The sequence below is a fragment of the Cherax quadricarinatus genome, chromosome 19, assembly GCF_038502225.1.
Source record: "Cherax quadricarinatus isolate ZL_2023a chromosome 19, ASM3850222v1, whole genome shotgun sequence".
Lineage (NCBI taxonomy): Eukaryota > Metazoa > Arthropoda > Malacostraca > Decapoda > Parastacidae > Cherax > Cherax quadricarinatus.
The window spans coordinates 42038468-42056138 of record NC_091310.1 but is presented as its reverse complement, the minus strand read 5'-3'; the positions used below and the strand labels follow the sequence as shown (position 1 = coordinate 42056138).

The 17671-nt window shown below is 39.0% G+C and overlaps 1 protein-coding gene across 3 annotated transcripts in view; it reads left to right on the top strand.

Moving 5' to 3' along the window:
• btv (dynein cytoplasmic heavy chain beethoven) overlaps positions 1–17671 on the top strand; it is a 289769-nt gene that overhangs the window by 221149 nt on the left and 50949 nt on the right. For all 3 annotated transcript variants that reach the window (XM_070086734.1, XM_070086733.1, XM_070086735.1), the window contains 8 exons: positions 2029–2165; positions 4688–4773; positions 5419–5582; positions 5868–6026; positions 7061–7300; positions 7482–7637; positions 7872–7991; positions 13780–13984. In XM_070086734.1, coding sequence (XP_069942835.1) covers positions 2029–2165; positions 4688–4773; positions 5419–5582; positions 5868–6026; positions 7061–7300; positions 7482–7637; positions 7872–7991; positions 13780–13984 — 1267 coding nt within the window. The remainder of the gene's footprint in view (positions 1–2028; positions 2166–4687; positions 4774–5418; positions 5583–5867; positions 6027–7060; positions 7301–7481; positions 7638–7871; positions 7992–13779; positions 13985–17671) is intronic.

Below are 17671 nucleotides of genomic sequence, written 5' to 3'. Positions count from 1 at the left end.
TACATTGCTTCACCACTCTCTTAACCTCTCTCTTTCTCTCCATATACTCTTCCCTCCTTGCATCACTTCTACTTTGTAAAATCCGCTCATATGCTAACTTTTTCTTCCTTACTACTCTCTTTACATCATTCCACCAATTGCTCTTCTTCCCTCCCACACCCACTTTCCTGTAACCACAAACTTTTGCAGAACACTCTAACACTACATTCTTAAACCTACCCCATACATCTTCGACCCCATTGCCTTTACTCTCACTAGCCCATCTATCCTCCAATAGTTATTTATATTTTACCCTAACTGCCTCCTCTTTTAGTTTATAAACCTTCACCTCTCTCTTACTTGCTGCTTCTGTTTTCCTTGTATCTCATCTACCTTTTACTTTCACTGTAGCTACAACTAAAAAGTGATCTGATATATCTGTGGCCCATCTATAAACATGTACATTCTGAAATCTACTCAACAGTCTTTTATCTACCAATACATAGTCCAACAAACTACTGTCATTATGCCCTACATCATATCTTGTATACTTATTTTACTTCTTATTCTTAAAATATGTATTACCTATAACTAAACCCCTTTCTATATAAAGTTCAATCAAAGGGCTCTCATTATCATTTACACATGGCACCCCAAACTTACCTACCACACCTTCTTTAAATGTTTCTCCTACTTTAGCATTTAGGTCCCCTACCACAATTACTCTCTCACTTGTTTCAAAAGTTCCTATACATTCACTTAACATCTCTCAAAATCTCTCCTCTCTCCTCTACACTCCTTTCTTCTCCAGGTGCATACACACTTATTTTAATCCACATAATCCTTGAATTTATACATTTATATTCCGTCTTCTCCTTCCATAACTTCTAACTCTCTCAGATATGCCTGACTTAATCCCATTTATTTCTCCCCACTGAAACTCACCTACCCTCTTCAGCTTTGTTTCGCTTAGGGCCAGGACATCCAACTTCTTTTCATTAATAACATCAGCAATCATCATCATCTGCACTACATCCATGCACATTCAAGCATCCCAGTTTTAAAAAGATTTTCTTCTCCTTTTTAGTAATGTATACAGGAGAAGGGGTTACTAGCCCATTGCTCCCAACATTTTAGTCGCCTCATATGACACGCATGGCTTACAGAGGAAAGATCCTTTTCCACTTTTCCATGGAGAATAGAGGAAATAAAGAAGAACAAGAGCTATTAAGAAAAAGAAGAAAAACCTAGATGTATGTATGTATATGTATGCATGTGCATGCCTGTGTAGTGTGACTTTAATGTAAGTAGAAGTAGTAAGATATACCTGTTATCCAGCATGTTTATGAGACAGAAAAAAGACATCAGCAATCCTACCATCATATAAAACAGTTACAGGTTTCTGTTTCACATTCTGGCAGGATGGTAGTACCTCCCTAGGTGGTTGCTGTCTACCAACCTACAACTTTGACAATACTTTAGTAATAAACCATATTTATTTAATAATTCTCCCATATGTAATTAAGTGGAAATATTACACAAATTGAGATTTATTTTATGTTTTCAAGCTGTTAATTTTTAATCACATTTCTGTATGATGCATCAGTGTAATTTATCACACTGTTTATACACACACACACACACATGTACCACACATTTTGTAGATTTTCAGTGGCATACATTATCTTCCAGTTTTGAGTTAAGCTTGTAAGAGATCTAATGTTTTAAGGTACTTAAGGATGATACATATGTAATGAATTTCTTGCAATTTAATTGCATTTTGTAATTTAACAGGATGATAATGGTTTTTTTTATTATATATTGCAAATTATTTGTTAAGCATTACCACCCAAATGGTGTCACTTTTATAGTCCAGGTATATAATTTGTATTTTTAATAAACTAAATTTTGGAGAATTATCAGGAAGGATATTTGTATGCAGATTAAAACAATGAATGATTATACTTTGATTGCAGTTCAGATATACATTTTAATCATTTTTGCATTTTTAGAAAAGTTTAAAGATTGGGTTTGTTTTCTTTGATACAGTGTAGGCTGAGACCTTTCCTCATTGATCCATCCTCTCGTGCTACTGCTTGGCTATGCGAACATCTTCGAGGATCAACTGTAGAGCTTACAACTCAGCAAGATCCAAAGTTTGCAACAACACTTGAGTTGGCTGTGAGGCAAGGATTTTCTGTAGTTTGAGAAATTTTACAATTTAATCAAGCATTGTTTACTATTAACCAGGACCCCTGTCACAGCTGGGTGGTGACTCTCTACTCCCATATGAGAGGTCAGAGAGCCAAGGCCTCAAGGGGGATTGAGCTTCCAGCATTTCACACACAACACACGCCATTACCTAATCTTTTGAACTCATTTTGAGTGATGTATATTTATGTCTTGATTTTAGTGCTGTAGTATGTAGTACTTTGATGAGGAAGGTGATACACTTATTAGTGTGTGTGACGGAAAGAAATGGAATTGTCTTAATAAAAGCGGGTCTTAAATAAGGGTGTAATGATACTGTTTTTTAATGTGTTTATACTGTATTATTATTAAAGTAGTATATTCAAAATAAGTGCTGAATGCTTATGAGTCATAAAATTAAATTAAATTAAAATAATTTTTATTTCTTTGTGCAGTATACAGTGTGTAGTTTACTTGTAATAAAATAATGTTAAACACAAAGTCACTAGTGTGCATGAGCATTCTGGGCAGACTAATCCTAATACAGGTTATGGAGTGGTACTTTTTTTTTATGTAATATTACTAAACATTTTATAATAAAATTTATAAGAGAGGTAGCAAAGAGTATTACAATTAGCATTAACTACAATAGTACAGTTTTAAGTGTGTATTGATATTTTAAATTGATATAGTGATTTTTAGTCATTTGGGATTTTTTGAGGAGTTTCAAACTGGTTCTGTGATTTCAGGCATAATATAGTGTTGGTATAGTTAGGTTTGGAAGATGAGGTGATTTTTAATTATAGTCCTTAATTGATTGGCAGACAGGAGACCTTTTGCTGGTTTGAGTATTAAATTCCAGATCTTGGGGCCTTTTATGTGCATTGCAATTTTCCATAGGGTGGTGGATTAAGTTGTAAGGTTAGGGATTAGTAGGGTTGAGGGTTAGTGAAGGCAATAGGTTAGTTTCTGTTAAAAAGGCATACAGAGAGTACATTATAGGGGAACTTTTAGCAAGGAGGGCAATTAAAGTTGCCAGGGCATTGATGTTGAAAATAAATTCTGCATGCTGTCTGATAGATGAGTTAGTTGTCAATACGTATATTGTGAAGTAAGATAGATGTGCAACAATTAGGTATCTTTATTCCAAGACATTTTTGCCTACATAGTAGGATTCTTCATTAAAATACAGTGGTTGCAGCAAAAGCAGTGGGAGTGACAACAAAAGTAGTGGAAGTACAAAGATTATGTAATTAGTCCATCACCCTTGTCGAGGGTGATGGACTTTTATATCATCTTTAAATTTCCACTGCTTCTGCTGCCTCCTCTGTATTTGAATGAAGAAGCCTACTGTGTAGGTGAAACATTTTGGAATAAAGATATCTAATTGTTGCACATGTGTCTTACTTAACTATTTGTCAGTATTTTATACCATTCTTATATTCCCAGTGTATGGTAAACTGTTAGAGCCACCAGGCAGTCCTTGCAGAGGTGTGCCAGGCATCTCACCATGTGGTGTCAGTGTCATTTGCATATGGCTGATTTGTAAACATGTGAGCACAATTTCCCATGCCTGACAGTTGGGAAAAAGAAGGCCAGGAGTACAATTACACTTTGATTAACAACACTTTGTTGTTCTCTAACTCTGGCCAGTGCTGTTATTAGCAGTTTTGAAGTCTCTAGAAGAATACTGGCAAGTAACAGCTTTGATGGAACTTTCACCAGAGGTTGCCACAACCATGTTGATGTGAGATTCATCTGTAAAATTTTGCATTGTGGTCACATGGGGCCCATGCTAACCTTCCTAGTGTGTATAGAAATTCACCTATTTGGGCAAATCTTATTAGGCCAGCATGGTACAGTGGTTATATCACTAGTTTGTCAGTTTTAAGACTTCCTGCCATGGGTTCAAACCCCACTTATTCTGTGAGTAGCTTTAGTAAATGGCCTTGAATTGCTCTATTTAGAAAGACAGCCACATACCCTACACTATCTGAGAATTTGGTACCATCACAACAAATAAGGCACATAACTGCTGTGAAAATACTGGTCAGTTGTAGTAAATGTCCTTAGATTACTCTATTTAAAGATATACATGTACTTTATAGTATCTGGGAAATTGAAACTATGGATGTACACCGCCCTAGCATGAAAGTGTAAGTTGGTCTTTAGGCATGGAAAGGAGATAAGAAGCAGACATGAATTGCTAGAAATTTCCAGGAAGGAAGGAAAGAATAAGATATGAGCAAAACAAAGGGAGAGCAAATTAAGATAGATTGCTAGAGACTGAATGCAAGTTGATAAAGGTGCATAAGGAGGACAGATACTGTAAGTGTTGCAACACTTATATAATCTGGCATGGCTACCAGAAGGGGCTTCATTTGATTCATCAGCCTGAGATGCGAAGTTCATTGTGTGTGTCTTCCATGTGGGTTTGGTTTGGAGAAAGAAGGGTAAATGTAGGCTTAGGGAAACATGAACAAAATGATGCCTAATTGCATTTTTATTGATGTGTCAGGTTTGGGAAGACCCTCATTATCCAGGAAGTTGATAAGTTAGAGCCACTTCTGTTCCCACTGCTCAGAGGAGAACTTATCAGTCAAGGTAAGTGCACTTTGAACTCATTCAGTAGTCTGAAGAGGCATCTTGCTTGCACTTTCTTGGTGCATGTATGTGTTCTTGTTTATTTTGGCTTCCTTTATTTTAATTACTTTTAATTAAGAAATCACTGTTCTCTCTACTTTATTGCTGGAGATATAAATCATGGACTGAAAAATCTGATTTTGCAGGAAGATCATGGCTCTCATTACTACTTTTTTTCTCTTTATTTTTTGCCATTATTATCACTTATTAACTATCTATCTATAGCAGGCTCTTTGATATTAACTATCTATCTATAGCAGGCTCTTTGAGATCTATTTGTATTATAAATGTGTGTATCCTATGTTTTGATTAACTAGCATCTGTGTAGTATATTTAGAGGTTTGTACAGTATTAAAAACTTTAAGATTAAATATATTGTACAGTTTTAATTTTCATATGTCCATCTCTAAAGTACAGTGTAATTTAATCCTTAAACTGTCCAAAGGTAGATCTAGATTCACTCGCGTAGTGTTCCAAACAAAGATCTACTTTTTTTTACATTTGAAAGCAAGTAAAATAAAATGTAGATCTATGTTCGGAGTGCTAGCGAGTGAACGTAGATCTACGTTTGGAAAGTTTACTGGTTAAGGTCAAGACCGTTTGCAGGCCCTAGGTATGTCGTTGAGCTGGGAGACAAAATTCTTGACTACAATGAAAACTTCCAGTTGTTCTTGGTAACCCGTAACCCTGCTCCAGAGCTACCACCCAACGCTATGTCCATCCTTACCTCAATTAACTTCACCACCACACGTGCTGGATTGACAGGACAGGTGAAAGATTCTTTTGACAGACCTTCTCTGACTCATTATCATGCAGTCCTTTCTTTTTCCTAAAACCTTCATTTTTTAATGTCTGTCTACATGATATTGCAAAAGTGACCTTAATTAAGGGCTTTTGTGAATGAACGCTTATCTTGCTGTTTGGTTCTTGAAGATAAAGTTGTAATGTGATTAAGGTTCCACAAGAACCATACTCTCTTTTACTGATTGTTACACAAAATAGCATGACATTAATAGACAGAAATATAGAAATAATATAAATTTGTGTTTCCCTAGCTCTTAGCAGCAACACTGCAGGTAGAAAAACCTGAACTGGAAGTAAGGAGAACTGATCTTCTGCGGCAAGAAGAAGACCTGAAAATACAGTTGGTGACTTTGGAAGATCATCTCCTGACAACTCTTGCTGAATCACAAGGCAATATCCTGGAAAACAAAGTTAGATAATCAATTTTATATGCTGTATACTATATCTAGCAATATTCTGTGGTATCTATAGAGATAAAAAAAATGTTATCCATGGAGGCAGAGAAGGGAATGTACGAGAGTATAGTGGTACGAATACTCTTAATGGGTGTGAAGCATGGGTTGTGAATATTGCAGCGAGAAAGAGGCTGAAGGCAGTGGAGATGTTGTGTCTAAGGGCAACGTGTGGTATACATATTATGTAGAGAATTCATAGTGTGGAAAATAGGAGGTGTGGAGTTGCTAAAAGTATTATTCAGAGGGGTTATTGAGGTGGTTTGGTCATTTAGATAGGATGGAGCAAAATAGGTTTACTTGGAGGGTGTATAAATATGTAGTGGAGGGGTAGGGGCCCTCCTAGGAAAGGATGGAGGGAGGGGGTGAAAGAGGTTTTGTGTGCAAGGGGCCTACACATGCAGCATGCATGTGTGAGTGTGTTAGATAGGAGTGAATGGAGACGAATGGTTTTTGGGACCTGACGAGCTGTTGGAGCGTGAGCAGGGCAATATTTTGTGAAGGGATTCAGGGCAACCGGTTAGCGGGACTTGAGTCCTGGAGATGAGAGGTATAATGTCTGCACTTTAAAGAGGGGGTTTGGGATATTGGCCATTTGGAGTGACATCTAAACTGTCATATTTGGGCACCTCTGAAAAAATAGTGATATTGTTTGAATGATGGTGAGAGTGTTGAATGATGGCGAAAGTGTTGAATGATGGCGAAAGTGTTTCTTTTTTGTGTCGCCCTGCCTCAGTGGGAGACGGCCATTGTGTTGAAAGAAAAAAAATGTAGTGCTGGGCAAGATACAACTGTTTCAATGTAAAATATTTTTCATCAGTAAAATTTTACTCAAAATTAAGCATCCCTAAAAAATCTACAGTATTATTTTTAAATTTAGATAAGAAAAATAATTTTTCAAGCAATTTACCATGTTATCCATATAGTGCTATAGTTACATAATACTGCACTGTATTTTAGGTCTTTTTGAATAACATATATTTTTTCCCCAGGAATTATTGGCATCATTAGAGCAAGCCAAATCTAGTTCTGCTACAATTGAATCCTCACTGAAAGAGTCTGGATCTCTCCAAGAATCTCTTGAAAATGAGCGGAAAGCATATTTACCTCTGTCACAGGCAGCTGCTAATCTTTATTTTGTCATATCAGACCTCTCAAAGCTAAATAATATGTATCGCTTCAGTCTTGGAGCTTTCCATAATCTTTTCCATAAAGCTTTGCAAACACCTCAGGTAAGAATTTTATACACTAGATTTTTATCACATTCTGTGTCCACCAAACTTTAAGTATTTCATTTATTTTTCAGCAGCATTCTAGTGAATGTTTGTTACCCACTGATATATAGTATCAAACACTCATATACCACATTGATACTTTTTGTCTTTTTTTAAATAATTTTTCAAACATTCGTAGGATGGAAGCAGTACAGATCAACGCATCAAATCACTGCAGAGAGCCTTGATTGATCTGGTATATAGCTACATTAGTCGTTCCCTCTTCAAGGCAGATCGTCTCATGTTTGCCTTACACCTCGTACATGGCATGTACCCAGAACTTTTCAGAGAAAATGTGAGCATGATTATTCCATTTCATATTCTCAGTATTAACTGAATTCATAGGTAAGAAAACTTGTTCATAATAACTATTTTTGAGAATGCCTTCATGAATCACTAATTTTATATGAAAGACAAAGTACTACAAATAAGTTGTTAGGTTTTTGTTCTTTTTATACGTATTTTATTTTATTTAGGGTGAAATTTCCTAAAAAAAAAAATGAAAATGAAAATCAAATACTTGTTTCAGGAATGGGAGGCTTTCATTGGCCAGTTGGTGACAGATGTTAGAACTGATGCAACAGAAGTCAAAGAAGCTCTTCCAAAGTGGATTGATGAAGAACGTGCATTTGCAATTTCGTTATTGAAAGTTAGTTGAGAGTTACTGAGAATACATACATTCATATTTCATTACTATACAGTATTAACCCTTTGACTGTTTCAGTCATATGTATATGTCTTACGAGCCACCGTGTTTGACGTATATATACTAAAAAATTCTAGCGGCTTCAAATCAAGCAGGAGAAAGCTGGTAGGCCCACATGTGAGAGAATGGGTCTGTGTGGTCAGTGTGCACTATATAAAAAAAATCCTGCAGCATGCAGTGCACAAAGAGAAAAAAAAAACTCCGACCGTGTTTTTGGATTAAAACGCCGACTTTGTGGTGTATTTTCGTATAGTATTTATGGTTTTATTCTCATTTTCTTGGTCTCATTTGATAGAATGGAAAATATATTATAGAAATAGAGGTGATTTTGATTGGTTTTACAATGAAAAGATCCTTTAAATGGAGCTCAAAGTAGGGGAAATGTTTGATTTTTGCCGATGTTCAAAAGTAAACAAATGATGTCATTGTCCAATAAATGTCCAACTAGCCATTCTAATATGCAGTCATGAATGGATTGGCATTATTTATACAATTATTACAGTATTGCAGTAGTCTGCATAACAGTAAATCTTCTATTTTTTGTTTGAATAAAAATTCAAAATAGAAAGCAAGAGTAATATCAGAGGGGCCTGGAGACATGACTGATGAACAAAGAAAATGTTATTTTAGAGCCAGGAATGTCTGCTTTGTTCATTCTGGACCCTATTTTGAAATTGGAATATTTTTTAATTTGCATGAAATTGGCCAAATTGTAAATTTCTGACCATGTTATTGGGTAGTTGAAATCAGTAAATGGGCAGTTTCTTGTATTCAATCGATAGAAAAAATGGAGTTCTAAAGAAATAGCTATGAGTTTGGTCGACTGGAACAATGGAATTAGCTAAAAATAGGGCTCAAAGTGGGCGAAATTGCCAATTCGTAAATATCGCTGAGGTCACTAACTTCGCAAGAGCACAATTCCATAAGTTTTCCATCAAATTTCGTCTTTTTTGTGTGTGTCATTACTATCGGGAAAAGATTCTCTATCATTTCATAAGATTTTTTTTTTTTTTTTTCCCAACACCAGGAGACACCTCAGGATTTTGGGTTGCGACAGTCAAGGGGTTAACCTTTTCACTGTCGAGACCCCTGGTCACAGACCGGGCTGCGGGGGCGTTGACCCCCGGAACTCTCTCCAGGTAAACTGCAAAGTCTCTGTTTTAAACTGAATACACTGTCAGAGTTTTTGTCTCATCATGCACTGCATGCTGCAGGATTTTTTTTTATACTGCACACACTGACCACTCAGACCCATTCTCTCATATTTAGGGCTACCAGCTTTCTCCTGCAAAATTGGAAGTTGCTAGAATTTTGGCATAGTATTACAAGACTGACACTGGCTTGCAAGCCATAATATTACGGGCCCAACAATGAAAGGATTAATGTAAGAAACCTATGCCAGTATATTTATCACACAGCATTTTTAAACAAGATCATTGTATAATCATTTATAATGGACCCTCGACCAATGATGGCAACGACTAATGATAAAATCGGGTAATGATGCGTTTTTGTGTAAAAATATTGGCTCGACCAACGATGAAAAACTCAGATAAGGACATTCGTCCCGAACGCGTCTGCCTGTCCGTCCAGCCCAAGCGCGCCTCAGCTGCCCTGCCTTCAGCTAGTGTGCCATTGTTTACAAGCCAGTGCAGACGGTTCCACGTATACATTTTATATTATTCCATTGTTTTTAGTGCTTGTATCTGCTAAATAAGCCAACATGGGCCCCAAGAAAGTTTCTGGTGCCAACCCTGTGGTAAAAAAGGGTGAGAATTACTGTCGAATTGAAGAAAGAGATAATCACAAAATATGAAAGTGGAGTGCGTGCCTCCGAGCTGGACAGGTTGTATAACAAATCCCAATCAACCATCGCTACTATCTTGACCAACAGAAAAGCAATCAAGGAAGCTGTTGTTGCAAAAGGTGCAAGTATGTTTTCAAAACAGAGATCACAAATACTCGAAGATGTGGAGAGACTGTTGTTGGTGTGGATAAATGAAAAACAATTATCAGGAGATAGTGTTTTTCAGTCTGTAATATGTGAAAAGGCAAGGCAGTTGCATGCAGATCTCATTAAGAAAATGCCTGAAACTAGTGGTGATGTTAATGAATTTAAGGCCAGCAAGGGTTGGTTTGAGAGATTTAAGAATCATAGTGGCATACACAGTGTGATAAGGCATGGTGAGGCTGCCAGTTGTGACCAAAAAGCGGCTGAAAAATATGTGCAGGAATTCAAGGAGTACATAGACACTGAAAAATTAAAACCTCAACAAGTGTTTAATTGTGACAAAACAGGCCTGCTTTGGAAGAAAATGCCAAACAAGACCTACATTACATAGGAGGAAAAAGCACTGCCAGGACACAAGCCTGTGAAAGACAGGCTAACTCTAATGTTTTGTAGTAATGCTAGTGAGGATTGCAAAGTGGAGTCTTTACTCGTGTATCACTCTGAAACTCCCAGAGTGTTCAAGAATAGCAGTGTTGTCAAGGCTACAGTGGACCCCCGGTTAACGATATCTTTTCACTCCAGAAGTATGTTCAGGTGCCAGTACTGACCAAATTTGTTCCCATAAGGAATATTGTGAAGTAGATTAGTCCATTTCAGACCCCCAAACATACACGTACAAACGCACTTACATAAATACACTTACATAATTGGTCGCATTCGGAGGTAATCGTTATGCGGGGGTCCACTGTAATTTGTGTATGATGTGGAGGGCAAACAGTAAGGCATGGGTCACTAGGGACATTTTCCATGATTGGTTCTATCATGTGTTTGGCCCCACTGTGAAAAATACCTCCTGGAAAATAAATTGTCACTCAAGTGCCTCCTGGTATTAGACAGTGCTCCTGCTCATCCTCCAGACTTGCCAGAGCGAATTGCGGGGGAGTTGAGCTTCATCAAAGTGAAGTTTTTGCCTCCTAATACCACTCCTCTCCTCTAGCCCATGGACCAGTAGGTCATTTCAAATTTCAAAAAAACTGTACACCAAAGCAGTGTTTCAAAAGTGCTTTGAAGTGACCTCAGACACTGAATTGACCCTAAGAGAGTTTTGGAAAGATCACTTTAGTATCCTCAGTTGCATGAACCTTATAGGTAAGGCTTGGGAGGAAGTGACTAACAGGGCCTTAAACTCTGCTTGGAGGAAATTGTGGCCACAATGTGTGCAAGAGAGGGATTTTTGAAGGGTTTGGGGCTAATCCTGAGGAGCCTACACCAGTTGTGGAATATATTGTGTCATTGGGGAAGTCCATGGGGTTGGAGGTTAGTGGGGAGGATGTGGAAGAGTTGGTGGAGGACGACGATGAAGAACTAGCCACTGATGAGCTGCAAGAGCATCTGCAACAGCAAGAGGCCACAACTGAGGAAACTGCTTCAGAGGGGAGAGAGAGATGGAGGAAGTTGCCTTCTTCAACAATTAAGGACATTTGTACAATGTGGACAAAGGTGCAAGCCTTTATGGAAGAACATCACCCTGACACAGCTATTGCAAGCCATGCTGGTGACTTACAATGACAATGTTGTGGCCCATTTTAGGAAAATCTTAAAGGAACACCAGATACAGAACTCTATGGACAGATTTTTGGTGCGACAGAGGTCCAGTGACTGTCAAGTTGTTCCCAGTGGCATTAAAAAAAGAAGGGAAGTAATCCCGGAAAAGGACTTGGTACCTTAAGTCCTTATGGAAGGGGATTCCCCTTCCAAAAAATAATACACCTCCATCTCCCCTCCTCCCATCTGATCACTCATCAATAAATCTTCAATAAAGGTAAGTGTCATTTATTCTTCATGTAGTATTTGTTGTGCATGTATCATGTATATTTCATGTGCAAATTTTTTTTTTTTTCATACTATTGGGTGTCTGGAACGGATTAATTGCATTTCCCCCTAACACAATAAGTGTCAGGGGCCCAAGGCTGTTCAACTGCCTCCTAGCATACATAAGGGGGATTACCAGTAGACCTCTGGCTGTCTTCAGGAAGGTGCTGGACAGGCACCTAAAGTCAGTACCAGACCAGCCAGGCTATGGTTCATACGTTGGGTTGTGTGCAGCCAACAGTAACAGCCATCATAAGGCCTGGTCACAGACTAGGCTGTGAGGGCATTGACCCTCGAAACCCTCTCCAGGTATACTCCAGACTTATAGATGTGCATGTTCTTAGAGGGGGTGGGGCAAGAAATATATCAGATCATTATTTAGTTGCAGCAGCAGTGAGAGTAAGAAGTAGATGGGGCACAAGGAGAATAGCATGAGCAAGTAAGAGAGAGAGGGGAAAATTTCTGAACCAAAGGAGGAGGTAGTTAGGATAAGATATAAGCAACTGTTGGGAGAAAGGCTGGTGAGAGTAATGAGGAGGTTGAAGAGGTATGGGGTAGATTTAAGAATGCAGTGTTAGTGTGCAGCAGAAGTTTGTGAATATAGGAGAGTGAGTGTGGGAAGGAAGAGAAGTGATTGGTGGAATGATGAGGTAAAGAAAGTGGTAGGGGAGAAAAAGTTTGCATATTGTAGGTTTTTACAAAAGTGATATAAAAAGGGTGGAATATATGGAGACTTTGGAAAAGGTTAAGAGAGTGGTGAGGCCTGTACATTATAAAGATTGACATACTGCTATTCAGACAAGGTTACTCACACTGCAGCCTGCCCTGCCACACTCCCAAGTAGCTGCTACACCCACCACTGTTCTCCTTCCACATAATGGTTCAGGCATGTGCTAGCCAACATTGCAACCCCTTCTTGTTACACCCAGTTACTTGCTATTTTTACCATTGCCCTTCTTGTCACATCCATTTACTTGCTACCCTAACCATTACCCTCCTTTTCCCACTATAGCCTGGGCACATAGTAATTACCCTTCCTATGCCATACTCTCAGGCACATGCTACAAGTGATAGTGGTGGACATTACTACAGTATATGGAAACAGTACAGTATTGTGATGGGAATAAGCTCATCATATCTATTTTGTTGTCTGTCATCAACAAATGCTAGTACTGACCAAAAGTAAACGAAGACCATCATTGTGATCAGCAAGTTCGTTTGGCATAAAGTGAAAAGGCAAATATTCAACCACTTGGAAGAAGGGTGATATTTTAAGGTATTTTAAGGGAAAAAAAGGGTTCCAGTTGGCCAGCAAATTCAGTACGGTAGGGCCTCAATTGATGATGGTCAAGGTAAGGTTTTTCAGACATTGGCACTAGGGACTCATGCTTCTGACAGTGGGGTCTACTTACAAATCCTAAAATAAGCAATAAACATTTCTTCCAGTGAGCAAGACAGGATTAACAGTCAAGGTAAATACTTTACACAATGTATTTTAAAATATTTATTTGTATTATTTTATTGCTTAATATGTACATATCATAGAAATAGTTTTGTTGTAGAGTATCTGAAAATGAAAAGGCACATTAAAGGTAAAATATTTGATAGCAATTCTTGGGGAAAAGAAAATAAATTAAATCAGATATGGAAAATTATAGCTAAGGAACACATTAATCCATATAACATGGGTTCTTATGGAAAAATAACTTCCATATACTAAACATTCAACTTACAGTAAGTTTTTTGGAACACATAAATGTCATAAGTTGGGGCCTTCCTATATTACAGTAAGCCTTTGGGAGCACATTAATGTTATAAGTTGGGGACCTGTATGCTACTATAAATCTCATGAAAATGCATTTAAGTTTTTGTATAATACTAATGTGGATTAACATCTTTACATAACAGCAAACTTTCCCAACCATGTATGAGATGCTGCATCTGGATGATTTGTCGATGTGGTCAGGCTTTGCTAGATCCAGCCATTGTGAGACTGATTTACCAGTTCAGCTCGGTCAAAAGCTTTCTGGGTTCCAGCATCTGCTTCTTATTCAGGCATTACGTCCTGACCGTCTCCAGTCTGCAATGGTCAACTTTGCAACCAGAGCTCTAGGTCTGTAAATTTTCATTCTTGAGTTTCTATTAATGCAGAGGTATTTGCCAAGATGATGACAAAATGCACCTTGAAAGAGAATATTAATTATATTTCAGAACATTTTTAATTTACCTAAAATATATTGAGCTGGAGGTATATATTAAGCTGGAGGTATTCAGTTTATACAGCAAAAGGGTTATACTCTAATGACTTAATGTATGTTATACAGTGGACCCCCGGTATTCGATGGCATCGGTATTCGATAAATCCGGTTTTCGATGTATTTTAACGCAAAATTTTTTTCCTCGGTATTCGATTGAAAACCCGGTATTTGATACGATTCGTACGAGACCTGTCCACGTGTGGCCTGAACTGCCCCGTGTGTGCTAGTGTTTACAAGCCAGCCAGTGTGCGCGCATCTAAGGATACATTTGGTACATTCCATATTATCACTGTGTTTGGTGCTTGTTTCTGCAAAATAAGTCACCATGGGCCCCAAGAAAGCTTCTAGTGCCAACCCTTCGAGAAAAAAGTCGCTAATGACTTACGAAATGAAGAAAGAGATAATTGCAAAGTACGAAAGTGGAGTGCGTGTGTCAGAGCTGGTCAGGTTGTATAATAAACCCCAATCAACCATCTTTACTATAGTGGCCAGGAAAACGGCAATCAAGGAAGCTGTTCTTGCAAAAGGTGCAACTGTGATTAAGAAACAGCGACCGCAAATGTTAGAAAATGTTGAGAGATTGTTATTGGTGTGGATAAATGAAAAACAGATAGCAGGAGATAGCATCTCTCAAGCGATCATTTGTGAAAAGGCTAGGCAGTTGCATGACGATTTGGTAAAGAAATTGCCTGCAACTAGTGGTGATGTGAGTGAATTTAAGGCCAGCAAAGGTTGGTTTGAAAGATTTAAGAATTGTAGTGGCATACATAGTGTGATTAGGCATGGTGAGGCTGCCAGTTATGTTGTGCGACAGAAGTCCAGTGACTCTCAAGCTGGTCCTTGTGGCATTAAAAGAAGAAGGGGAGTAACCCCAGAAAAGGACTTGCTACCTCAAGTCCTAATGGAAGGGGATTCCCCTTCTAAACACTAACACCTCTCCCCTCCTCCCATCCCATCAATCATCACCAGATCTTCATTAAAGGTAAGTGTCAATTATTTTATTGTTATTGTAATTATTCTATTGCATTAAACTTAATATTTCATGTAGTAAAAATTTTTTTCTTCATACTTTTGGGTGTCTTGCATGGATTAATTTGATTTCCATTATTTCTTATGAGGAAAATTGATTCAGTTTTTGATATTATCGGTATTCGATGAGCTCTCAGGAACAGATTAATATCGAATACCGGGGGTCCACTGTACTGTATATTCTTATATTTGGTATGTATTTGTTTTTCTTATTTTTTAACTGAGTTTTATATACACTGAGAGATATATAGCTCTTAGTGTGTATATGCTGAGCTGACTTTAATCCTTAATTCAGGGATGAAAGTATTCTAGACTGGTAGATGGTTTAGAAAAACACGTAAACAAACACTAGGACATATTTATTAGAAAACGTTTCAGTCCTAGGGCCTTGATCAAGGTCCTAGTACTGAAACATTTTCTAATAAATATGTCCTAGTGTTTGCATACCTGGAGTGTTTACCTGGAGAGAGTTCCGGGGGTCAACGCCCCCGCGGCCCGGTCTGTGATCAGGCCTCCTGGTGGATCAGAGCCTGATCAACCAGGCTGTTGCTGCTGGCTACACGCAAACCAACGTACGAGCCACAGCCCGGCTGGTCAGGAACCGACTTTAGGTGCTTATCCAGTGCCAGCTTGAAGACTGCCAGGGGTCTGTCGGTAATCCCCCTTCACGAGCCCCTATCACGAGCCTTTTCCATCCTATGGAGAGGGAGCATGGACACGGGGGTCGTCCCACAGTTACTAAAAACAACAGACATAGCCCCACTCCACAAAGGGGGCAGTAAAGCAACAGCAAAGAACTACAGACCAATAGCACTAACATCCCATATCATAAAAATCTTTGAAAGGGTCCTAAGAAGCAAGATTACCACCCATCTAGAAACCCATCAGTTACATAACCCAGGGCAACATGGGTTTAGAACAGGTCGCTCCTGTCTGTCTCAACTATTGGATCACTACGACAAGGTCCTAAATGCACTAGAAGACAAAAAGAATGCAGATGTAATATATACAGACTTTGCAAAAGCCTTCGACAAGTGTGACCATGGCGTAATAGCGCACAAAATGCGTGCTAAAGGAATAACAGGAAAAGTCAGTCGATGGATCTATAATTTCCTCACTAACAGAACACAGAGAGTAGTCGTCAACAGAGTAAAGTCCGAGGCAGCTACAGTGAAAAGCTCTGTTCCACAAGGCACAGTACTCGCTCCCATCTTGTTCCTCATCCTCATATCCGACATAGACAAGGATGTCAGCCACAGCACCGTGTCTTCCTTTGCAGATGACACCCAAATCTGCATGACAGTGTCTTCCATTGCAGACACTGCAAAGCTCCAGGCGGACATCAACCAAATCTTTCAGTGGGCTGCAGAAAACAATATGGAGTTCAACGATGAGAAATTTCAATTACTCAGATATGGTAAACATGAGGAAATTAAATCTTCATCAGAGTACAAAACAAATTCTGGCCACAAAATAGAGCGAAACACCAACGTCAAAGACCTGGGAGTGATCATGTCGGAGGATCTCACCTTCAAGGACCATAACATTGTATCAATCGCATCTGCTAGAAAAATGACAGGATGGATAATGAGAACCTTCAAAACTAGGGAGGCCAAGCCCATGATGACACTCTTCAGGTCACTTGTTCTATCTAGGCTGGAATATTGCTGCACACTAACAGCACCTTTCAAGGCAGGTGAAATTGCCGACCTAGAAAATGTACAGAGAACTTTCACGGCGCGCATAATGGAGATAAAACACCTCAATTATTGGGAGCGCTTGAGGTTCCTAAACCTGTATTCCCTGGAACGCAGGAGGGAGAGATACATGATTATATACACCTGGAAAATCCTAGAGGGACTAGTACCGAACTTGCACACGAAAATCACTGACTACGAAAGCAAAAGACTTGGCAGACGATGCACCATCCCCCCAATGAAAAGCAGGGGTGTCACTAGCACGTTAAGAGACCATACAATAAGTGTCAGGGGCCCAAGACTGTTCAACTGCCTCCCAGCACACATAAGGGGGATTACCAACAGACCCCTGGCAGTCTTCAAGCTGGCACTGGACAAGCACCTAAAGTCAGTTCCGGATCAGCCAGGCTGTGGCTCGTACGTTGGTTTGCGTGCAGCCAGCAGCAACAGCCTGGTTGATCAGGCTCTGATCCATCAGGAGGCCTGGTCACAGACCGGGCCGCGGGGGCGTTGACCCCCGGAACTCTCTCCAGGTAAACTCCAGGTATGTATGCTGGGAGGCAGTTGAACAGTCTCGGGCCCCTGACACTTATTGTATGGTCTCTTAACGTGCTAGTGACACCCCTGCTTTTCATTGGGGGGATGGTGCATCGTCTGCCAAGTCTTTTGCTTACAACTTTTGCTTTCAACTATCCATACGTGTTTTTCTAAACTAACTTGTCAGTATTTATTACCAAGGTTTATACCAGACTGGTAGTGCCTAGGTTACATGTAGCCTTATTAACCCTTAACCCTTTGGGGGTCGACAGGTCCTCT